This window comes from Temnothorax curvispinosus, unplaced genomic scaffold (genome assembly GCF_003070985.1).
Source record: "Temnothorax curvispinosus isolate PA1 unplaced genomic scaffold, ASM307098v1 QBEX01009885.1, whole genome shotgun sequence".
NCBI lineage: Eukaryota > Metazoa > Arthropoda > Insecta > Hymenoptera > Formicidae > Temnothorax > Temnothorax curvispinosus.
The window spans coordinates 792,822-817,507 of NW_020219665.1; the positions used below are offsets into that span (position 1 = coordinate 792,822).

Below are 24,686 nucleotides of genomic sequence, written 5' to 3' on the forward strand. Positions count from 1 at the left end.
AATTTTAATTGTATTAGTTGTATTGTTTATATATATTTATTACCATTATAATACGTGAAGAAATACAAATAAATCGTCGTATATCTCAGTTCCAACAAATAACATTTGTTAACGCTTTAATTGAAAAAAATTATTATACAAATTTATAAACTTTCCAGTAAAATTCAATCTTCCTTTCTATTAACATGCTTCCTTGTTTTGATAAAAGCCGTTTGATATAAAACAACAATCAGTAAAATAATTTAACATATTGCATAAAAAATAGGAATGTACAGGGTTTCACAGGTTCATAAGAAAGCTATTTGTGAATATTTATAAGTAAGTTAGCATTTATGTTAACATATTCAACAAATATGAATCAAATTATGTTTTATAATTCAAATCTTGCAGTTATTTGAACTTGGAATAAATTTAATTACTTTCATAACTTATAATATGATCACATTGTCATGAGACTGTGCCACTAAAATATGAAAGCTAGTAAATATAAAGCAATTGTGTAATAATAAAATTATGACGATATGACTGATATTATCAATAGCTCGCTTATATCATTGTAACCTAATTTGAAGATCTCATAAATAAACGTACATGATAAACAGTAATACAAACTAATACATCAAACTTATATAGAGATGTGTATAGTATAATTTTTTCTTTCAACATAAAATATTATACTTGGAAAGAAATACATACTAGTTTCGAAAGATTTCTTTAGGATATCCGTTGATGCTTCGAAATACTCTTTGCAGTGTTAACTGTACAATTAACGTTAATAATATAACGTACATCAGAGAATAAATTTCATCGTGAAGTATAATGCAATTCATACATAGCAACGTTTCATTGTAAGAATAAAGTTTTTGCAATACATTGCATTTCTATGATTGTATCGTATAATCCATAAATAGTGGAACTAATGAGATCTATCCACTTACTGAATGATGTAAAGCCAGAACATAGTGTTTTTCGTAGAACAAATAAATGGTAGAATCATTTAGTAACGTGGCTGGCTAGCGTTAGCCATTTGCGTGCGAACCGCACTGGCCGCGACATTGCTCGCGGCGTTTTGCACATGCTCGTTTCGCAAAAATGTTGTAGCGAACTCTTGCTGCGCCTTTGTAACACTCGCATCGGAGGTACGATAAATGCGATGGATCTGAAAATAAATAATCTCATTTTAGTTTACTTGAGATCAATATATTAATCTTCACTTTTTTAAATCTTAGTCTATATGTATGTACTATGTACCTTAGAAAGCAGTAAGAGATCACCACCTGCCGCAAGAAGAAAACAAATAGCGACGAAGAGCATAAGAAGACCGACGAAAATACCTTTGGCCGATGAGTCAAACATTCTAACTGCGGTAATTATGCCACTAAAAAATAAAAATATACAATTTGTATTAACATACAAGTGCTTGCACATCGTGCATAAAAAATTAAAGTGTGCAATAACAATATAGTAATACAAATATATTACCAAGTTCCAGCACCAGGAATACCTATAGCCTGGATACCGGTGACGATTAGTTGAAAGAAGAAGACGAAGAAAAAGACCATAAAATTGAAAGAGCTGTCGTTCCTGAAAAATTAAAATAATTAAAATTAATTAATAATTAATAATTAAAATTAATTAAAATAATTTCTAATCCTTAATTTCACTCCTGATTTCTGAAATGTTAAGTGGATTTACTTGAAAGCCCTGTACGCTGGTCTAAACCAGCACATGAAGGAGAATGGAGTGAAGAGTATGAGATACAAGATAGCCAGGCCGAATGTCGAGAAACCCTCGCCACAGAGCATCAAGACGAAGCCTCCAATTACATTCAACAGCAGAACAGAGCCGTGAACTGTAAACAATATTATTAAATAAATATATAATCCATATATAACATTTAAGGAGGTTGGTCAGCGTCCCGTTGCGGGGCAGGCGGCGCGGCAGGGGGAAAGCATGTAGATTAGATTTTCGTCGCGTGAAATGAACGAACTTTAGCAAATAAATATATGGAATGCATTCAATTCCTGTTTCTTAAGGTCTAAAAAGAGTTGTTTATACAATTGAAACCCAAATACGTTATTATCCACGTTGAAATGTGGAAATAATAAATGTGGTCCTGTTTTATTTTTACAATTTCTTGATAACTATCCCCGTGTTCCTTTTTTACTGGTAATGCTGAAAATATATAGTTTGCGTCACGTAACTATAGATTTTCAGTACTGGCAGTGAATATCGGAACACGCCCTATAAGGCTGCGGTCCACTTGACGCTACAAATGCTTCGAAGCATTCCTCTTCTCTTTTCTTTCAATGAAGAAAGAAGGAGAAGAAGAACGCTCCAAAGCATTTGTAGCGTTAAGTGAACCGCAGCCAAAGACGAATTATTTCAGTCTTCGGGAAAGTTCTTCCTAAATATGTAAAGAATTATTTGCACCTATTTTCATTAAATTCTTATCATTTTTAATATGCTTTCGAGAGTTACGTTACAGGTTAGGTAACATTTTTGCTGTGTCGCCCGTGTATAAGAGAGAGAGAGACAAGAATATAACTTCAATAATTAATTACTCGACAAACCATGCAGACAATTATCTTCAACTTTGGGATGGACGACAGATTTCCATAAACGAATATTTTCCATAAATTTGAATTAATTCTTATCAAATTGATATGAGTAACCACCCTCCTTAATAAATATAATATCGTCTACAATTAAACTTACACATCCAGAGGTAATATAATTGCCTCACTGTTTTTTGAAAATCGGTATGAATTTCCACGTCAATATCTTGATAGAAGCATGGCTGAAAACAGCACTTGTCTGGTAACGGCGGCCAATTATTTCGTCTCGCTAAAGCACCAATAAATAATTGTGTAAAGCAATTTTATTTGATATTAAAAATTGTAAAGTATAGATGATATGTACTAACGATAATACGGGGTATTTCTCAATTCCTCTTCCGCCCTGGTTTTCCATTCCGGTTCCACTTGTTGCTAAAATGTATATTAGAATAATTTCTCTTATCTGATCTTAACAAATTCACGTGCTCCACAGATACGTGAAACACATTCAAATAAATATTCAATATAAATTTACATTTGACGGAGGTGACATGGTGCTTCCAAGCGCCGCATTGACTGTTTGCTGGGGAGTACGAGCGTACGCCGGAGGAGGTGCTTCTTGATTAGAAGGTTGAAGCGTAGCGGGTTGCTGCGTTGCACCGACTCCGCCATAGATGGGCGGATTTACTGCTCCTCTGACTTGTGTAGTTCCTTGAGTACCTTGCTCAGCGAAAGGATTGTAATCCTCAAGACCTCTGCTAGCCGGTGTAGAGGTTACTGCTCTTCGTATCGCAGGATCCTATTACATATGTTACATGTGTCAATATCCATTGACATTCCATTTTTAATCTCTTCATAGAATTTCTTATCTTATCTTCTCTTTTGTTCTTATAGATATATAACTGTGTCATTTTAATGTGACACAAAGAAATATATGTATATATGCATACACATTCCAGCAAATTATTATTAAAAATTGCATTTTATTCGAATCGTACTTTTGAAGTGGGATTACAAAATCAAACTATAATCAAATGCGAAAAGGAACAAATATGGAGACATTATACTTTATTGCAGCGTCACAAAATTGCACGCAAAATATAGTGATATCATTAAATATGTATGGCATACGGATAAAACATACAGTTATATATATTCAGGCAATTAGATTTTATAATAAGCCATCGGCGTCATATGATAATAAGAAAAGAGGATTGTCAATGCAAGCGGATTATATGCCGACATTAGAATGACACGTCCGATAAATCTTCGGTCGAGTGTCGCAAGTTTTGGTTATTGACGTAAAAAAAAAATCACTCGATAGGTCGCGATTAAATCCTTCGCGAGCGCGGAATATCGGCAGGGCTGGGCACGATTTACGGCTCGGGGAATTTTTGACAGATACGCGAGCAATATTGGAGCACGGAGCACGGAGCTGCGTGTGTTTCGCTTCTATCACTGTCACGCACATGAGAGTAAAACGCTACTCACCGAGAAGGGATCGTTAATCGTAGGCTCCCCGAAGGGATTCTCGTCAAAGCCGGACATCTCACGTCCTCGTTTTAGCACCGACGACTACGCCTGGGCCGAAACACTCGGGGAGTCCGTACGATTTTGATAATACTCAATTAATCTTATCTAAATCTTGCCTAAACCTGACGAGCCATGATTCCGCCGTTATATACGGTGACGCCGTGGCAGCAGCCGTTCATCTCGGCCCACGTCCATCACTATAGTACCATGGCATAGAACTCGATACTATACATATACACTATACCACAGATTAATAGACAGATAGCCAAAGGTCCGGGTTGAGACGAGACCAGCATTTCTCACTGGTTTCAGCGCCATACCGTGTAGCGGCCAATGAGCTTCTTCACTAACTTTTGCTCCCGCACAGGGGAGCCACTGTGCCTGGTAGCTAACGGCGCAAATTTCAAAGCAGCGAAAGAATAAAAAAGAATTGTGATAATAATGAGTGGCGAAAAATACGCCAAAGTGGTCTGTGGAAAAATTAAAAAAAGAGCTCCGTTCTCGGGGAGCAAAAGTAACGGGGAAAAAGAAGGATTTACAAGATCGGTAAAATAGATCGTCAATATAGATTATTATGTCTAATATACTCTTTACCCGGCGAACCAAATTGTAACATCAGAGTTATTTCCGTTAATGAATATGAACAAACATTATCGATTGACATACAGTCATAATATTTTTATTACAATACTGATTTTTCGCATATGTTAACAATTGGTGTTTGAAACTCGCGCGGAATACAGCTTTCACTGGCTGCGTTCCGATATTCACTGTCAGTACTGAAAATCTATAGTGTATGTTACGTAAACTATAGATTTTCAGTACTTGCAGTGAATATCGGAACGCAGCCACTGAAGAACCTCATGCAGTAACTACTCTTAAGATAAAGCGGGTCATTTTCGGACGAAGTCGCGGTAACAGTCGATAAGTCGCGTCGTTAAAGCTATTTTCTGTAACTCCCCACACAGCAAGTTATACATAGAAGTTATATACTTACGTACGTTATACATGTACAATATTAAATAGCGCTATATACACATTTATTTCTTTCCAACAATAAAGAAGTTTAAAGTTTTGACTTTCATTAAAAGTAAAGTTAAACTGCAAATTTAAGTTATCCCTTTAATTATTCTGGCGAAGTAAAAGTTATTCAGTACAAATATAAAATTTAAATATCAATAGAATTTATCGTTAAAGTTGTACAGAAGTTATTTACACTTGTATGTATACAATATTAAATAAAAATTGTCGTTAATAAATTTATTGAATAGCTATGTGTCTTATAATTTTAAAAGCTTTGATCGCTGCTGCACTTTCCGAAACTTTTAAAGCAAATATTTAATGCGCGAGAAAACAGACGAAGCTTTTTAGTGTGAGCCAATAAATCAAATGGAAGAAAAATTGATCAGAAACATTCACGATAGGTATACCGCGATTGCGATTTGCAATACACGTAGGTTTTATAAAATGCACTCTTGGTTTCTATCAAGCGAAACCTTATTGCTAATTGCTACTATTAATAATTACTATTTATACGATAACAAATATATGAATAAACATATACAATATATGATAGATCGAATTCTTTTCTAAATTTTATTTAATGCACATTATAATGATGTCCTAAAATGATGTTAATGACAATTATATATAATTTTTTCATTAAAAGTAAAGTTAAACTGCAAATTTAAGTTATCTTTTAATTATTCTGGCGAAGTAAAAACTGAATGATTTCAATTAACAAAAGATTCTTCTTAACGTACCTAAAAAACTGAAAGAGAAATAGAGTATTAACATGCAATCTTAATCCCACTTTATAATGTCATACCGAAAGGTCATTGCACCTCAATGTACCTTGACGTGTGTTAAATTACACGCTTGCAGACTTGAATATTCGTACGAACGCCGTACATAGAAGAATGACAATATGATTTACCACCATGCCTGACGCAGGCGCACCTCTTGCGATTCGATAATAGATAAAGCAACGTTATGGTAGCGGAACTGCCAGTCGCTATGCGCTTAGCCTACCGCGTTAACTGCTTTTTTTTCTTTTTTCACCAGCACATTAAATTCGTGTGTTAAATCCGTGAATTAATAGTTGATAAATAAGAGTGATTAATAAAAACGATCGTTATTCTCGTGCGTGGCTATGAGATGGATGAGGAGCGCGTGAATATTTTCACAAATGTATATTGCTTATTATAATATATTGCTTCGTGCTCGCGTCTAACTAAAAACATTTTTTCCTTCAAACTGTCATAAAAATTTCACTACTTTTATTACATTTAATTATATAATTTTACATAAGAATATATTGTAACTTCATGTTAGATAAAATGCATTCAGAATGACATATCGACACAAATTGTTATTTATTACGTCAAAAATACATAATATAAAAATGCTGTAGACTTAAAATTAAAATTAAAAATTCCTTTTCTTAAAAATTAAAAAATTTTTTATAGATTTCGTAACTTCTAAATTTTTGTTAAGTGAAACGGATCAATTCTGTCACTCGATTGTAGAATGGATGTAAGCTCGTTGGTCCCGGCGGGACTTCAAGGAGGGCAAACAGACGCGTGCGAGGTTCAAGCGGGATATAATAAATTTTCGGAAAACTTGCGAAGATTCACACCGCAGGCTATACAGTGTGCCATTTTTTGCGGCGGGTCCAGATGCAAATATGAGAATCCAAAGGCCTGGCCGGCTGTTCACATGGCAATACAGAACATCTTTTCGCATTGGTGAGCGCTACAACCATTTGTTGAATTTTAATACAATGATAAAAATAAGAAGAAAATAATAATAATATTATTATTATTACTGGTGATTAACAAGCAAAAATAAAATTTTGTCGACCAAAGTATGGCCACTGCTTCTTAATAAATTAATAGTAAAATAACTTTAAATAATGCTTCGTTTAAAACATAAAAATAACGAAACGTGTAATATTATATATTTAACGAGTATCAATTATATCAACTGCCATATAGATTTGCTAACAGTAACTAACTATAATATCATTAGATATACATGTATTCATTCACTTATATAGTTCTGAACTCTATTCTAATATCATTCGGCAATATTTATAAGTCGTTCGATAATTTGTATCGACTTAAAGGCGCATACTGTGTATCAGAGACATTTTCTTATTGACATTCTGTCGGAGTATCGCTCAATTACAACAGAAAATTTTATTTAGATCAAACATACATTTGACATATTAATATGCGTTCCACTGCATCAGTATAAATAATTAGTCAGAGTAAGTAATCAGAAAATTGTATCAGTTTTCGATCTAAATTGTTTAATCATTTAAATATTTTAGGGTGACTGACGATGTCCTTGCGATGGCACGACCCAATACCGCGATGATAATAAAGAAAGATATAATTGCCCAATTCCAAGGATGGAGTATAAAAACCATAATAAACCTGCAGACACCTGGCGAACACGCGAGTTGCGGTGGTCAACTAGAAGAGAGCGGCTTTACATATGATCCTAACATTTTTATGAAAAACGGCAGTAAGTAAAACGCTTATTAAAAAATCCGTTTACACAAGAAAAGTGTCAAATGAAGACTTATATACTCGTATAGGTATAGGTATACGCAAGAATTTATAATCTTGAGATATTGTGTTTATAAACAAAGAAAATTTGCTTGAATGAAGTCATTTATACAGTTCAACTAATAATAAAAAAAAAAAAGTTGAAATAAAAAGTTAAAATTCTTATAAGATTACAGATTCCTGGCGTACTGTTTATAAATCTTGATTTGACACTTCTCTTTTTCTATGTACAATTTCATTAATTGCCATAAACTCATTGCTCATTAAGAATAAATAAAGAAAAGTATTGATTTTGTTTCTTAAAATATATCTTTGGAATAAAAACAAATCACAAACGTAGAAAGTTTTAACTTATAATTTAATCATTTTCTTAAACCCTTTAATTAATATTACATTTATTTTTAATATTCTTTGCTACTGGTGGATAAGTTGAAGCAATATTAATACTTCAACAAAAATCGTTCATGCTATCATACATATAACAAATGTAACATTTAAAAAGTTATTTACTCAAATCAATCTTATTGTATCGCATTTCGCATTTATATGATAATATATAGATTATATATAAGAATGACGGAGAAATAAAACGGCGACGAATTTTACTTTTAAATTAGCAAGAATAGTTTGTCCTTGTGCTAAACGCATGTAGAATCGTGATGTGGGAGCATTTCTCCCCCAATCCTAACAACCACCAGTTAGATCGAAGAGGTTCACAATATAACATGCAATGCAGCAAAAGCGTATATCTATAAGTAGAAAGAAAAGTTCCGAAATAACGTTTTGCTTGCCGCTCGTATTCCCTCTACCACAGGAAAGTTTTAGGCATCAAGCTGTCTTTCAAATACCGATCACGTGAAAATCTTTGTTGTAGTTTATTATTATAACTTCGCCCTGAAGGATTATGGTAGCGCCACGATGGGAAAGCTTTTGGACATGGTCAAGGTTGTGGCCTTCGCCGTGCAAGAAGGAAGAGTGGCCATTCACTGTCATGCCGGTAAATCGATTTTTCGTGCAATGCACTTGACCCAATTGCATCCCCTGCAGCTATCATGGCTTTTTGAATGTATGATCATGTGAGATGTGGATGCATAAATTAGTCACGGAAACATCCTTTTTTTTTTAGATTCAGGATTGCGAAAAATCTTATTCAATTCCTTTATTTGAGGATACATATTTCTCTAATTTATTACATCTATTTAATGTCATTTAATCGTGATTCTCGTATGATTGTTACTTACAATTAGATCCTTTTGCATATTATTGATATATTTAAAAATATTTTTCAAAAATTTGTATTAACAAAAAATGTATGTTATAATGTATGTACTATATAATATATGTTGTAATATGATGTTATAAAATATTATCCTTAAAAATAACAATATATTTATAGTCCAAATACATAATATTCAATATTAAGCAAAATGATATACTTTTCTTAAAAGTAACAATTATATAACATATTTTTCCATATTTATTACTTAGCTTAAAACTTATTAATATCTTCTCTTTATTATTTATTAAAAGTTGTTAAATATCTTAGATTTTATTGACCGCTATATTTTTGCTATTTATTTACCAATTTTCTACGTTAATTTTACTAAAATTTTTGTTAAATAGCTTGTATGCGCATCTTTATAGCGGATCTGTAAGTTTCAAACGTATCGATTTAAGCAATAATTAAAGAGAATTTATCGTGTATGATATTATCGTGCTGCATTGCATGCATACAAATCGACTGACGTATATACATATATCGGTACCGTACATTCGGATCTTTACGCTGCACACGCGAATAACTTTTATCAAATACCAGAGGCAGGAAAGACTAATCTCAAGTAATGCACGGTAAAATTTAATTTACAAGTTAATAATATGTGTGATATAATGTGTTCAGTATTTTGCGTTAATTGTTTTATGCTTTGCATTATCCGCTTAACACACAAATGCTATTTTAAGAATTACATTACTAATAAAAAGATTTAAAACTTCCTTGTTATAAATAAACAATTTTTTACTAAGTAATCAATATTTAAATTATTTCTTCAAATATGATGAAACTCTACGTCTCAATAATTGTTGAATAATTATTTGGTTAAAAAGAATTTGATTTATGAGAAAACCAGTGCTAGTTATTGCATGATTTATATAATATAATTACGTAATTTGGTTAAAGTATAACTATTGGCAATTACATTAAAGACAATAAAGTAAATTTGCGTTCTATACTTAACATAATTTATTAGCTTCACGGACGTTGCCGCGTCGCGTCGCCAGGGAGTTCCACTTCATTAAAGCATAAAATACGGGTGAAGCGATAAGCGATTTCCAACGTAATAGTTATATTTTTAGAGGACGATATGTATACATTGTATACTTTTAAATAATGTATGTGATAAAGAAAATATCCATTTCGATATGTGGAAGGCTACATCGGAATGTAATTGTGAAATTATTGTGTGCTGGAAGTTAGAGATATAATCACGAGGCCGTAACAAATAAATGGATAATCTTCTTGTGCTGGATTATACATGTAGAAATTGTTATCTAAATGGAATTGTCTGTCTCTGTATACATTAAGTAATGATTTTTTATGTTACTTGATTATAAGTTTTATGCTGCTTGGTTAAGCTAAAGTTGTAAAGTTTTTATCAAATAACGAAGTAAAGTTAACATTATATAAATTGATGTATAACCAATTTTTTTTAATATTTTGTCTTTTATTTTGTATTTTATTCTTTTTTAAATAACCTGTATATTTTGTACTTTTTCTCTATCAAATATTAATTCGATATTTTTAATTAAATATTAGTGTATTAAAATATAAAAGATACAAATTTTAAAGATATAATCGACAATAATCGATTATATAAGACAATAATTGAAAGGTGAATTTTATGCTATAGAAATCCATTATTATTCAAAGCGGCGTTTAAGGACACATGCGGGGTTGGCTATCTATTCTGATCGATCGATCAGTTTCTTCATAATGGCTACTTTGAAACTATCGCAAGTTCACAATCACTTGTAAAAAAAATTAATACTGGTTTATATAAAAAGTCATATGTATGGAATAAAATTGCAAAGATTGCTAAAAATTCTAATTTCTCTCAGAGAATTAATTAGTCATATATGTATAATTACGTCTTCTTGAATTTGACTGTCAAAAACAGAATAAGAGACAAGTATGATATATTATTATTAATTGTAATTCTAGTATTTTCATGATTGATGAAAATTGATAAGATTAGATCAGATGTAGCAGAAGGATTTAGATAACAAGGTGAATATAACAAGCGCGATTAGGAAAGTTAAATTACAGGATTTATCGCGGTCAGTTGGATTGATCAGCTTACTCTGCAACTCCAGAAACGTCTTGTGTGCATGCTACGTGACTTAATTATAGAAGGAAAACGTATAGATCCGAGTATTGTTAACGTCAGTCAGATATCATCTATCAAATATACCATATATGCAGAGTACAAATTTTCGTTTTTTGTAAGACTACAATTGACATTTCTGTTTTCAGTTGCGACATTTATTAATGTAAAACTTTTTGAGTTGATAAACTAATGTTTTATCACTAACACGATTGTTCGATTATCTAACGTGACTGTTCTTTCTATTCTGGGAATCTAAAATGCGAAGAATGCTTTCGATTATAGTTAGTGTGTGCGCTTCCTTCATTCTATTTCATATCTTATACTAAAATCTTACGTAAAATATACTTATACTAAAATCTTACACGTAATCTTAAATTGCGATCGCTTCTCTTCATTTCCATGATAAATGTTATCAAACATCGTTAGAAACACTTTTACAATTAATTCGCTTTTTAGACAATTATACATAACATTACTGAGTTATTATAATCAAGAGTAATCTTTTATTTGCGCTACGATCCCTATACTTATTTTATATATACTTTGCTTGCTTGCTTGCTTGTCATCTGATTAATGAGTCAGCAATTAAGCCGACAGCAAAACAATATGCCGAAAGTATTTTATTTTCAGGTCTCGGTAGAACTGGCGTTCTGATAGCGTGCTACCTTATTTACAGTCTTCGTGTAAGAGCAAACGATGCCATTAGATTTGTCCGCATGAAGCGTCCCTCCGCCATACAAACGCGCGGGCAAATAATTTGCATCCAAGAATTCGAGCACGTCGTGCTTCCGCAAATGATAGTATTCTCTTTGTACAGTACAACGGGGGATCGCAAGCCCTATAGCCTTCAATCGTACCTGAAAAAGCAATACAACATGTTACACGGATATGAGCAGCGCACCTTCAAGCACATTCCAAAAGTGCGGGGCATTCTGTTTCTTTTTTCACAATTTACTTATGTAATGTTAGATTATTTTATTAAATCTTGTAATTCTTTTATATCTATAATTAAATAATCACTTAATTAATTTTCTTTAAATTTAATTTAGTTATGGATAAAATTGAATCTATACGTTCTCCATGTTTTTATTTGCAATTCTTATTAATAAATATGATGTCGGAATTAAGTTCTTGAAATTTGATTTTTGAAGAATAAAAATACAACTAAGTAAAGAGTATAATAAAGAGATATCTTCGATTTATTTTAAACTTGTTTTAATGTGTAATTTTATTTATCTCTCTTTAATAGTTACAATTCTGTTGTATTATTACATAAACAAAAGTGTACATAAAATTGTAGCTGCTTGATTTAATTATAATAACTATGTATTTCTTAGATCGTTTTTATTATTTGCGAGCGAATACTACAGCTCTGCGACTGTCAGGAAGACAATTCGCCTTCCGAGATTGCATACACGGTTTCCAACGTACCTTTTACGCAAAAGTTCATTTGCCACGTATTGGAGAAATTCCGTGACAGCAAGGGTAATATGCGGCACTCCTATTCCTGGGCGGAATCCCTCACGGACTCCTACGAATACTCAAGTGAGAAGTATTACATGCAATGTAATAATTAAGCAATTCTCTCTCTATGATATCCAATTAATTTTCATCCGTTCCTGAATTAAATAATTGAATTACTTGTCAAAATTCCACAACTTTTGATTCACACGTATAATTTCTATTGATTAATGTAGATATATATCTGTACATGTAATGTTCACAATTCTAATCCTTTTTTTGATTAAATATAAAGTAAATATTTTGTAAGATTTTGATATTTTTCAAGTATATTTCTTAACTGATTTACTAAATATATCTTGAGACATTATATGCATTTATATCTATAAAAAAAGTATATATTTTAGCTTTCACAAAAGCGTGCAGCAGTAGTCAGGGATCGTCCCGAGGTACCTGCGATGATATAGGAAGATTGAGCGATGTATTTTGCATGTCACCGGATACTCCTTCCTGCGACTCCACATTTCCAGGTATTACTATTGATAAATTCAACTGTAGATTGGTCGATATCCTTAACTCCACGCCTATATCGACGATACCTCGCTAAAACAGTGGGTATATATCTGACAAGAGGATCTTATTCTGCGACAGGTCTGGACGACACTTGCGTGGATGACGTCCTAGGCGATGGCATTCACGATCAGGATCTGCTTGATAACGACTGTTACAAGGAAATTCAGTCGCACATGGACTTAAGGCACGTCTCCCGCAATGATTACGAAAAGGTGACTGCCGAAGAAGCTATCAAAGCGCTCATCAGAGATAGCGCCTCACTTCCTGATATCATAAAGAAACGTTTGCAGAATTATCAGGTGCATTTTACATACTTAATGTACAAGGAAAATGTTTTTATATACTGCACTGTTAAATTCGTAATGTCAAATTGGATTCAATTTGAGTCATTATACCTATTAACCATTTCTATAGGCCGTCACTTCATAACTCAAAACATATTGTTAACTTAACTAAAACAATGGAGTAATTTTACAATGTATGTACAACGATTATAAGCGTGTGCATTATAATTACCCTACGCATGTACATAAGAACGTTCATTCAGTTTCTTCGAGCTATATGCAATTGCTTGAATGTCTACGCTTATAATAACTAGCCCTAGAATCGCGTGTACAGCATGATCTACATGCTCATGAAATGAATCAATTTAGTGTACATCGCGGATATACTATGTGTGTAACACGTATTATGTGTAATTCTATTTTTAAAACTGTAATAAAGTCGCAAATATTAATTCTAGTTCAGTTAAAGATGCAATTATTATTCATATATACAACATATCATTTACAATGTATCTACAGTAAATCGATTCGAATATGTTGGAAAATAATAACCAAAATTTTAAAAGAAAAATAGAAATGTCTTCATTCTTGGTTTGCGAGGCATAGAGTGATTTGTTTGTTGAAAAAATATAACGTAATAATACACAATTTTAGTAAATTATGTAAATCTTAACTGCAAATAGTAAAGTGTAATAACAATTTGGCTGATATTTTCTTTTAAAAACGTAATAACGTAATAATATATTGATAACGCTATGTGTTGTTATAATAAACATATTAGTGTCAATATTAAAAAAATTGAAAATATCTTTTCAGATTGACTTGAATCATCGATGTACTGCTTGGCAGCGATTAGAATTGGAAACTGATTTGGAGTTATTATCGACATTACTGTTCGAATGGTTGGAAAATCTTAAACATCCCCTTCTTGATGTTGACAGCCTCAGTTACATTGTCGCGTGGAGTTCGAAGCCGCAGCGATGCCTTGGAAAGTTACCCGTCTATGCAAGATATTTATTAGAATACCTTTTGCGATTCGTTACTCGCTTAAGGCCTGTGACAGCTGAAAGTCAGAGTTTAATTACCAAAAGGCTAATAGCGGCACTGACGCAGCAAAAAATTTGGATCAAAAATTGTTTTCACCCACCAAGTATGTAAATATTTTAATTGATTGTAATTTCTAATTAACAGTTGCTTTATTAGATAACACGATAAATATTAAATAATGCAAAGTTATATATAATTAGGATTATGTAATCTTCAAAAAAGTCCAAAGTCCAATATTTGCTTAAAGATGTTTAAAGACACTCGATATAATTGCGCCCTGTCCTGTTCCATCAGTTCTATACCTCATTTGCGTCATATCGCGATCCCCAGAAATATCGATTTGCTTCACACAGTGCCTCACACAGTGCCGCCTTTATCCTATTTATATTTCAGCATCAATAATCATAGTGTCATGTCACGACAGTAAAGGGCATAAATTCATATAAACTTTTGTCACTCTATCGCTATCGAATCGATTAATCCCAATAGAAAAATATAGCGTGACATTTTCTGACATCGTTAAAACTTGTGTTTTAGGTAAACATTTCCAGAAACTGCGACGCGGCACCGCTGGTAAGCTTAACGAATTCTTTGTTCGCCTGATGAACTTGATAGAGGAAGTTAACACTCAAGGACTGGACAAGCCTCCATGGGCGTCCAAGTGGGAACTGTTATCTAATCATTTGCGGGATATAGATAATCAAAAGAACAACGGATGAGTGTGACAAATTTTACCCGGTTTAGCATTCCGATGGATTTTTTTTCTATAATTGCCAACGATATAGATAGACGTCTAATCTTTCTTTTTCACCAGGTATGGACAAAACATAATAATTTATAAATTATGCAAGTAGTTCGCAATATATTAACAATTTTCTTGTTAAAGCAGTGAAAAAAATGTCTTGTCTGTAATAGCAGCTGCAGATAACCGTCTATAGGCAGGTTTCAATAGACTATAATAAACTAAGGAATTAAAGGATGAATTTTCTAATATAAAATAGAATATATAATGGATAATACCTTTGTTACTGTATTTTAATATTGAAAATCATTTATACTCTGCCTGCGAAAAGTTTGACAATCGCGCACTGCGGCATATACTGTTTGTAATCGAGCACTGTTATTATTTCAAACAAAGATTTAGACAAATCGACTTCCAATATTATCAACGTGAATTTATAGCTTGCTTAAAACTTGAGAATTATAGTACGCGAATAATTATAGTACGGATCTAGCTTTCAATTAACTCTGAATGTTAACTACGATTTTATAATTATAAATCTATAATTATTATTTTTACAATGAAATATTCTATGTGATTTGATTTTTGAAGGGAATCTTAACATATATAATAATAATTGCGTTAGTTTTATGTAAACGACTTTAATAAATAAAAATATTTTAGCAGTAATAGTAAGTGAATATTATATGCAAATCACTAATCTTATAACAATCTTTGTCATTAAAAAAAAAGAAGTATATATAATTAATATCCAATAATCTAACAACTCGAAAACAATTATATAGAAACAAAAAAATATTATCGTATAAATGTGTATGACAAAAAATAATTGTAAATTGTAAGATAAATACTGCATTCTCTAACTTAAAACATTCAATTGTTTATTGCATATGATCATTTTGTTTGAATTCATCAAATATTAATTTGATAATAATAAAATCATTATTGCATGGAAATAAAACCGTAAATACTTTATGAAGATGTCGCTATACATTGCTCGCAATTAAATTAAGATTTTTTTAAACTTACGATTAATAATAACAACATATTACAACATATAACAACATATTAATGATAACAACATATTGTTATCAGCTGTGGATGAAGTTACTTCAACTGTAGGTAAAGTTGTTGCAAAATCTTTCACTATTTGTTTCATCGTGATTTTGTAACAGTTTCTACATGTGCTCATTGCATTAAATTGCAATAAATTATACTTAGTTTAAATATTTATGACTCGTATTTACAATCGCTTAATTTTCCACTGAATGTGGCTATCAACATTTCAGTTCAAATTAATGATATTCCGTTCAGTTTGAATATCATGCACTAATTGCATGTGACATAAATAAAATTTAGAATCAGGCGGCTAACTGTGCTAAAACTGTGGAACGTGAATGGAAAATTTAGATCATTCTTTCTATTAAAAACAAAATATACATTTAGGAAAAGTATTTTCACGTGATCAAAAATAGCGTACACAAAAATTACAAATCGATATCAAATATTGTTTTATGAGAATGATAAAGATTTAAAAACAGAAATATATCAAAAGGTGATAACAAATAGCAGAAATATCTAGGATCCCTTTATTAAGTGCGTTAACAGGGAATTTGAAAACAGAATTTTTAAAGAGCTTAGAATTCTCGTATTTTATATATGTCGCAGTTTTTATTATATATATATATATTTTTTATATTTATATATTTATATATAAGTATATCCTTTCCAGATAATTCTATATCAGCTAGGATCTTAATACTAACGCTTACGTCGAACTAGAAAATGCGATTTCGTAAATTCACTATTTACACAGTATGATATAAGTGCTTCCTGCTATCGATCTAGACATATATATTATATTTCCCTAAATACATTAATTTACGTATATAAATCTCGATACGTCTAAACGGGATTATCAAGCATTATACAAACGATGTTCAGTCTTATCCAAAGAAAGTACGGTGAAAATTATATAATTCATCGGTACTTACAATTATGCTACTTAATCGGCTATATTTCTACGCTCCGTCCATTTACCAATTCCCGACGTAAAAGACCGGAGGTTGATAAAGAACAGTTGAAGAGAAATCGTGCATGGTTTTTCTTTCAGTAACACATTTAATTTCTTAGTAAAATCGGTACATTTTTACAAGGCAACTTATCATACAAATACTTAACAAAGTAATCCAGACAATAAACATTATTAGGAGAATGCAATAATTTTCAATTTATGCCGGCGGTATCTTATTCGATCGATTATACGGTCGTTCTTTATGGAATTTTTACATCTTTGCGTGAGAGCTCGAATTGCGATAACAACCTCCTTGTTTTATTTTCCTTGCAAATTACTTTAAATTATATATAAAAAAAAAGAAACGGAGAATATGTAGAAAATTATTATCTTTTACAATTTTGTCAGAGATTATTGGTATGTTATTTTACGTTAAAAACCATATTTATTTATACGTTCTTCTAACACGTTTGATTTGATTGCGAGGGAATGCTTCATTTGACGGGAATCCTTACGATGTGTTTCACGTTACACACTCGTGAGAATGTTGAATGGAACGCAATGAAATTTGTCATGAACATGTCCATCTCGATCACAGATGTACAATGTATCGAAATTGCAATATATTCGGATATTTAATCAATATACAACAATTACTTGTTTCACAAAATACGACGGATTGTCATTTCATTTCGTTGACGCGCTGTATTGAATTTCTCTAGCAGCTTCGTAGGGGTAGATTGAAAAATCTAACGAAAACTTTTTGAAATTAGCAACAAACGGCTTTCTTCAGGATCCGACTGACTTGACTTTTTTTTTATTAAACACAAATAAACATTAGCATCGATTTGGCACTGTTCATGTTGGGATACCTCGATCTATCTGATATGATTACACGGAACCGCCGTCGCTTTCGTCAAAGCAAAGCAATAAAATTCTAGGTAATGCATCGCTGATTGATTATCGGGATTCGTTATCGGCAATTATTTTCCGAGCGTTTTGCAAAGTTTCTACACGCGGCACGATTAAAAGCTATATAAATTTCTACAGCGTTGTATGTGTGTGTAAGCAAAAATAATGAAACAATTCTCTCGCCCGAATGCGCGCTAATCGATCGCAATGCCCGCGTACATAAATCCAAATTGCCCTCATCAACAAACATAACAAAAAAGAAAGAAAAAAAAGAAAGAGGAAAACATTAATAATAAAGCATCTGTGGGTACATGTAACATTGTCATAATACAAAAGATTCAGCAGCAGATACGCGTTGCGCGAGCCCGCCCAAAACGTCACGCGACGCGGCGCTTGATCGATCAATTAACCGATTATCAATTATTAATTATCCGGTCGTCAGGCCCCGCTCCTCCCCGCGACGTGACGAACGTTCACCCGGCAAAACGAGAAAATGTCTTCCGTCGAATTATCCTCCCGAGAGAACATCGAGAGGGAAAGAGATAGAGAGAGATAGAGACTTCGGGAGTCGAAATTAAATGCAGACGGGATTACGGGGTTAACGGGTAATTAACGCGTGCACTCGCATACACAATTACACCCATGCGCACACATGCACACGTGTATATATATATATATATATATATATATATATATATATATATATATATATATATACACGCGTACACAAGCCGCGATATCGGCAGAATCATCCGTCCGCGAATGACGTATGCGCAAATTCCTAATGCCTCGATGAGTTTAATTATTTACAGAAGAGTCTTCTATATGTCATACACGTGTACGTTTGTATGTGTGTGTGTTTGCGTGTGTGTCAAGTTCTCTTAATTCATTATACATAATACATATAGACTTAGTCTATTAATAGTACCATTACGCGAAAGCAAGCCCAAACGGCACTGAATCTCGCAAAATTTCATCGGTGAACCAGGTGACCGCCGAACGTTTATACGGCATCCTCGCGCGCACAAAAAATGCAGCCATACACATACACACTTGGCATTCTCTCTCGCTCTTCACGCTTGTCTTTCCTTCTATGTGTGATTTAATTATTCCTTAACCCTGCAGAGATTTTACACTCAGGACGAGTACATGCGAAATATCAATTTCGTGTTTTAAATTATTCAGCGATTCAAATCTGTCAAGCCTCACAACGCAGATATGTATATGTCTTGTTAATTAAAGTTGGGCCATGTCGATTTGAAATTACTTACAACTCGAAACGCGAAAGTAATACAATTTTACAATGATTTACTTTGTCGGTGTTCAGCAAACAATAATATTGCAATTGTAATTGTGGAAGTGAAGAAACGTCTCTTTAATATTTAATCAAAAATGATAAAACAATGCTTGCAATAACCGAGTGAAGCTATTAATGCTCTGTGCATATATTACAAATATCCAATTTATATAAAAAGCCGTAATAAAAACTATATATGCACGTATGGTCAATTTGACTGTCGAAAATTTGAAATTCAAATATTTGTAAAATTCTCAATATTTATATCATATCAATAATATAGTATCTTCTTATTTTTATTTGATTGTTTACTGAAATAGTCTAATTTGCGTTAGTTCAATTATATTTATAATCAAAAAGATACCTGCTTAGACTGACGAACAGAGACGAAGTATAATATATTCATTCATTAATCAAATTTAACATTACTTTTGCATTTATCTTTTAACTAGACTGCGAAAGCTCGTGAAATTCTACTGTAAGATCCAAACCAATTGTGGTCCAAAATGCATTTTCTTCAATAATAATAGAACAACGTTAGAGAGAAAAAGATGTTATTTAGAGTTTAAGAGACAATAATGCAGACAACAATTTTGACATTTTTGTTATCTCAAAACGCGTCTTAATATCGCTCGCTTAAAAAAAGGTTTATTGTAAAATTTCACAAACTTCCGCATTCTACCTACAGCATAAGTGCACTGATACATCAATATCCATTATTGCTATGTGCATAACGCCAATAAAATTAGAATCGTTACAACTGAAACTACGATTGGACAACTGTGATATAATAGGTATCAAAGGAACATGGAAGATCCTTTCAACTTACATAAAAAAAAAAAATCTCACGGTACTCGATGACGTCGCGAAGTTACACTAATCAACACAAAATTAAATATTTCATGTTTACAAAATAACTTTGTAGAGCTCAAACTCCTTGCAAATAATTTTTCAAATTGCACATAATGTCTCGTTACAATCTAATAAAATATACAACTACGCTTTGCGTTTCCACCAATCACTGCGCAGAGGTGACACAGGCGACTTGTGGCAATTGAATTAGCTTCTAAGCTCGACAAATGTGTTATCGTTAAATACATATGGAAACTAAAAAAATCAAATATATATACTGACGGCTCAAGAGAAATTCGAATTATTCACGTCGTATCGATTCCGAAACAATTTAAAGTGCTCGCCATACCGATGTGTGAGCGCGCTTTCTACTCTTGTGTTTCGGGATAATGGAGACCGCGCACTTTAGAAGAAATCTACTGGCCTCGATTGTGGTGTGTGCATATAATAGGACTAGGATTGGACGGGGGATGAGGGAAAAATTTTGATGGGAGTGGGCATGTCGACATCTAATTCCTTATAATTTCGATACGTATACGTATTAATATATGTATATATGCATACATAGTACCTTTTTTAATTTATTTATAGACTTCATGCTTAGAGAAGTAGGGAGATCATTAACGTGATTACCTCTTGCCATCGTTTTATGCAATATGTTCTTTTTTTTCGACATTCGAATAGCGTGACGTATAATTAACTTGCCTGTAATTGATCGGAAACGTTGATATACAATAGACTTAGCAACCAAAAACGACTTGTAACGTATAGATATATATATAAGTCCCTTAATTATATGTATATTATATATATAATTAAATATAGTGGTCTTACTATATATTCATCACGTATCACAGAAGGAAGTGCTAATAACTATAATATAATCTTGAACGCGTAATATACCTAACAACTCGAAATTTTTATGTTAATCATCCAAGGCATTGAAATGCTAGCTTTCAACGCGTTGAAACTTGAAAAGCACCATCTCGCTACGGCGCTGAGTCTATCCTATACCTTATAAACGGTGAAGTTAAATATATATATATATATCGTACAATTCGTACAAAAAAAAAACCGTCGAGATCGTGTTAGCGTCGAATCTGGAATTTCGTTTGCCGTTTGTGGTTTACACTTACGGTACATCAATATAAAACGTCGCGTTAGCGATCTTCCCACTTATCCCCATTCGTAAAACGTTCGCTCGAGTGTCATCGATCATCTCGCGGAGCCACGTACACCTACATAATAAACGTTCTGCCTCGCGGATTTCCTGACCGGCTCGATCGGAAAGTATAATTTGAAAGATCGTCGCGCACGCGCGCGTGTCGCGTATCGTGTAGCGCTCATTTACAAACATCGACCGCCTCCTGACCGTTTTTCTTTTTTTCTTCTTCTTCCTTCGATCGTTTAATTACCATTTAATGAATACGAAACTACTTACGATCAACTTCGCTAGACTATACAGAGTGCTACCAAATGTAGCGGACGGGTACGCCGGGACGCATCCGATCTCGTCACGGATGCAATTCTTAGTTTAAATTTTGTGTGTGTGTGTGTGTGTGTGTGTGTGTATGTGCGCGCGTGCGTGTGTGTGTGTGCGTGCGTGCGTGCGTGTGCGTGTCTGATACTGGACCTCTTCGAAGGGTAGGAGGACCGGCTTAATCGCGAGAATAACACATTGCTCTTCGCTCGCTGGGCGAACGCCTTAAAGACTAAACTCAGTCGCTCCCGTACGTACCCACCACCACCGCCACCACGGCTTCGTCGATTTATTTCCTAGATTCAATCCCGCCGGACTGTCTGATCGATTCGCTTCTCCGGCGGAACCGCGTGTTGCTTTTCGGCGATATTTTCCTTTTGAAAAAAAATCCAAATCGTTGAATGTATACCGACGAGTATGGCACTGTTTCGCATTGTACGATAGTCTTGCGTTTGGATAATTATATCCATGATAGAAACAAAACCAATCTGACTTTCTCAAAACGCAAAGTAGAAAATAGAAATGTATATTTCGCGCATAACATGCAGCGCAATATATTTCCAATCGTTTGTAATGAAGTTATATTGTTATCAGTTCGGTACAATGTAACGCAAAGAAGTTTAAGGACTTGCTAGACTTGCTGGAGTCCACTTGTCAGTGTGTTTCGCGTATATATCTACGCACGGCATGCCAGCGCGAAACGCATAATCGCGAAGCCACACCAGTTCCTCCGGCGAAGGGTACTTTCCGTCGCGTTTACGGGGCGCCCGATAAGGCGCGCCGACCGCAAGGCGCGCCGTGCACGGAGTGCCCTATGTCGCTACATTAATTTCTAATGCAATGTACACGAGAGAGAGAGAAAGAGATAGAGAGAGAGAGAAAGATATATGTATATATTATGTATATGTGTCTATTAGATATAACCGCGGCTCCGGAACGGAAAAAAAGATCGAGAGAGGAAAATAAAATACATCGTTGTTCGCAATTGCTTGAGTAAGGATATGGATCGAAAGATCGCTCCCGAATATCGTCGAGATTACGACGCTACATCGTCGTCGACCGGTGGTCGTACCGCTTCGCCACCGTCGTCGCTCAACCGAGTCAGAGTCCTTTCACAAAATTCGTTTTGGCTTCTTTTCGTTTACCTTAAACGTACCGCCGATTGGGACGTCGCGGCACAGATATGATACGTTGAGGGGGGTACAACTCGTACGAAGGAGGAGTGTGGAGGGGGGTGGGTGGTCCTGAAGGGCCTTCGTCGTCCTCTTCCGAATTTCTGCTTCCGTATACTCGCTCTTCCGCCACTTCTTTTATACCTCCGCGTTCTCTACTCTACCCTGGGTCAACGTAGAAGGGTACTCCTCTCTTCGCGTGACCGGATCAAACGGGACACCTTGTATACACGTTTCTCATTTCTTTATCGGTTTATCGCGACGGGGCGGTACTACGCCTCGACCTGATCCTCCGGGATCATTATGTCGGGCGCCATTGACAGGTCCTCCGCTATATCCTCGTCCTGGCCGGAGTCGTGGCCGTGGCTCTCCGAGTATTCCCTCTCGTCCGCCTGATCCTCCTCCGTTTCATGCTCCATGGGGCCGTCCGGCAGCTCGCGCTTTATTAATCTCGTGTGTTTCCCTCCTTCCGGACTCTGGCTCTCCTGCTTTATGTGCACGGCCGGTTCATCCAGCGGCGACCTGTTGAATCGACGACACGCGCGAACGTGTTGTATACGCTTTTATGAGTGGAAAACTTGCGAGAACGCGCCGCGCCGGTGTGTCGGAATACATATTTCATAGATCGCGGACAGACGCGCGCGCGGCGGTATATTTTTTAGCGACACACGGCCAACGGGGGAATAACGATTTCGTTTTTTCCCAGTATTGTTTCATTGTCGCGGCTTCGTGCGGTTTATCAAACTGCAACGGATAGTTTGTGTTTTGTGGAAAAGTCGCGCGTGGACAGGGGAGCTTTTTCACGGCTTTTGCGCGCGGCATGTATAACCCGGAATGGATCGTACAGACCGTCCGTAAACATGTCCGATGAATAAAATAAAATAAATTTCGCGATGTGTTGAATAAATAAAAGATTTTGGGCAGGTTTCGACAACATTATACCGTAAGCTGAAACAACATTTCGAAAATACGGGGGGAGGGGGAAGGCAGAAATGCAGATTTGTTACGCGAAAGGGTTATTGCGAGAATTTTATAATAACACTTTAGTCAATATTTTATATTTGATAAAATGTACTGTGAACGTTCGAGGGAATGAACGACGCGCTTAATGATGAACTTACATTAAGTCATTATGAGGTAACACATGTTCCTTATCAGGACTTGTCGCTGTTGACGTGCACATCGGATTCAAAAATCCCATGTTAGACTCCCCGAGTGCCTGGAAATACTCAAATTGCATTAGATGGTTAGTTATTACCGTCTAATACCATATATACAATCATTATTAGCTAATGACTATTTATTTAAAAAAAATTAATATACTGTAGAAGCTCGTAAACTGTCAGCGAATCTTTCTAAATGGGTGATTTCATTAATATAAAAAAAAATATCTATTTAATTATTTTCGTTATTACTTCAATACGAATCATTTAACTAACATAAGACAATAAATTACAAGAATTTATTTTCGGAGAATTTTCGTATTCTAGGAATTAATTATTAATAGTTACCTGCAGGTTGGCATTAAGCGCGTCACCGTACATAGTAGGACTATGCGTCAGCGTTGGGCTCTTCGACGGTACACCCCTAGATATTGACAGAGAAAAGTATGTTAATAATATTCGAAATTCGGCCTCGTGAGCATATATTTCCTGAAATCAATCACGTGTATGAATTTTCTTCAATCGTGTCAATGTTGGGACGGATCTGATAGAAAAGGAGGAGTAAAAGTTGAGTGTATGGTGTATTATGTGTTTGTGTGTATGTATGTATGCGTGTATTGGAGTAGTAGATGTATGT

General features: G+C 34.2%; 3 protein-coding genes across 26 annotated transcripts in view; 1 reads left to right on the forward strand and 2 right to left on the reverse strand.

Annotated features, from left to right (window-relative positions):
* Positions 1-526: 526 nt before the first annotated feature.
* Positions 527-4,303, reverse strand: LOC112459502 (secretory carrier-associated membrane protein 5B). The gene is made up of 8 exons (XM_025023619.1): positions 4,050-4,303; positions 3,094-3,357; positions 2,927-2,990; positions 2,719-2,847; positions 1,696-1,852; positions 1,483-1,584; positions 1,252-1,378; positions 527-1,159 (listed from the first exon to the last, which is right to left on the reverse strand). The coding sequence occupies exons 1-8, from the start codon at positions 4,104-4,106 to the stop codon at positions 998-1,000; spliced, it is 1,062 nt and encodes a 353-aa protein (XP_024879387.1). The 5' UTR covers positions 4,107-4,303; the 3' UTR covers positions 527-997.
* A 1,814-nt stretch (positions 4,304-6,117) lies between these two features.
* LOC112459500 (protein tyrosine phosphatase domain-containing protein 1-like) lies at positions 6,118-15,793 on the forward strand. 2 transcript variants are annotated; one of them, XR_003041330.1, is made up of 11 exons: positions 6,118-6,281; positions 6,620-6,838; positions 7,426-7,622; positions 8,541-8,663; positions 11,683-11,972; positions 12,390-12,597; positions 12,921-13,043; positions 13,165-13,385; positions 14,187-14,520; positions 14,955-15,231; positions 15,307-15,793. XR_003041330.1 is itself a non-coding variant. In XM_025023617.1 (10 exons), exons 2-10 carry the CDS (start codon positions 6,621-6,623, stop codon positions 15,134-15,136), a joined length of 1,896 nt encoding a protein of 631 aa, XP_024879385.1. In that variant the 5' UTR covers positions 6,118-6,281; position 6,620; the 3' UTR covers positions 15,137-15,793. The 2 variants fall into 2 exon arrangements, 1 of the variants encoding a protein (XP_024879385.1); XM_025023617.1 differs by having other exon boundaries at positions 14,955-15,793.
* A 3,085-nt stretch (positions 15,794-18,878) lies between these two features.
* Positions 18,879-24,686, reverse strand: part of LOC112459522 (forkhead box protein P1-like) — a 288,209-nt gene continuing 282,401 nt past the window's right edge. For 18 of the 23 annotated variants that reach the window (XM_025023670.1, XM_025023686.1, XM_025023674.1 and 15 more), the window contains 3 exons: positions 24,398-24,473; positions 24,008-24,114; positions 18,879-23,408 (listed from right to left, as the gene is read on the reverse strand). In XM_025023670.1, coding sequence (XP_024879438.1) covers positions 23,159-23,408; positions 24,008-24,114; positions 24,398-24,473 — 433 coding nt within the window. In that variant the 3' untranslated portion in view covers positions 18,879-23,158. The remainder of the gene's footprint in view (positions 23,409-24,007; positions 24,115-24,397; positions 24,474-24,686) is intronic. The other 5 variants (XM_025023678.1, XM_025023687.1, XM_025023675.1 and 2 more) reach the window with 1 other exon arrangement.

Bases quoted from the DNA above. Each gene is read 5' to 3' on its own strand.
- LOC112459500 (XM_025023617.1), top strand. From the start codon at position 6,621: ATGGATGTAAGCTCGTTGGTCCCGGCGGGACTTCAAGGAGGGCAAACA. The intron at 8,664-11,682 runs GTAAATCGATTT...TTTTATTTTCAG, and splicing joins GGCCATTCACTGTCATGCCG to GTCTCGGTAGAACTGGCGTT. The intron at 14,521-14,954 runs GTATGTAAATAT...CTTGTGTTTTAG, and splicing joins AAATTGTTTTCACCCACCAA to GTAAACATTTCCAGAAACTG.
- LOC112459502 (XM_025023619.1), bottom strand. From the start codon at position 4,106: ATGTCCGGCTTTGACGAGAATCCCTTCGGGGAGCCTACGATTAACGAT. The intron at 1,585-1,695 runs GTAAATCCACTT...TTAATTTTTCAG, and splicing joins CCAGCGTACAGGGCTTTCAA to GAACGACAGCTCTTTCAATT. The intron at 1,160-1,251 runs GTACATAGTACA...ATTTATTTTCAG, and splicing joins ATCTCTTACTGCTTTCTAAG to ATCCATCGCATTTATCGTAC.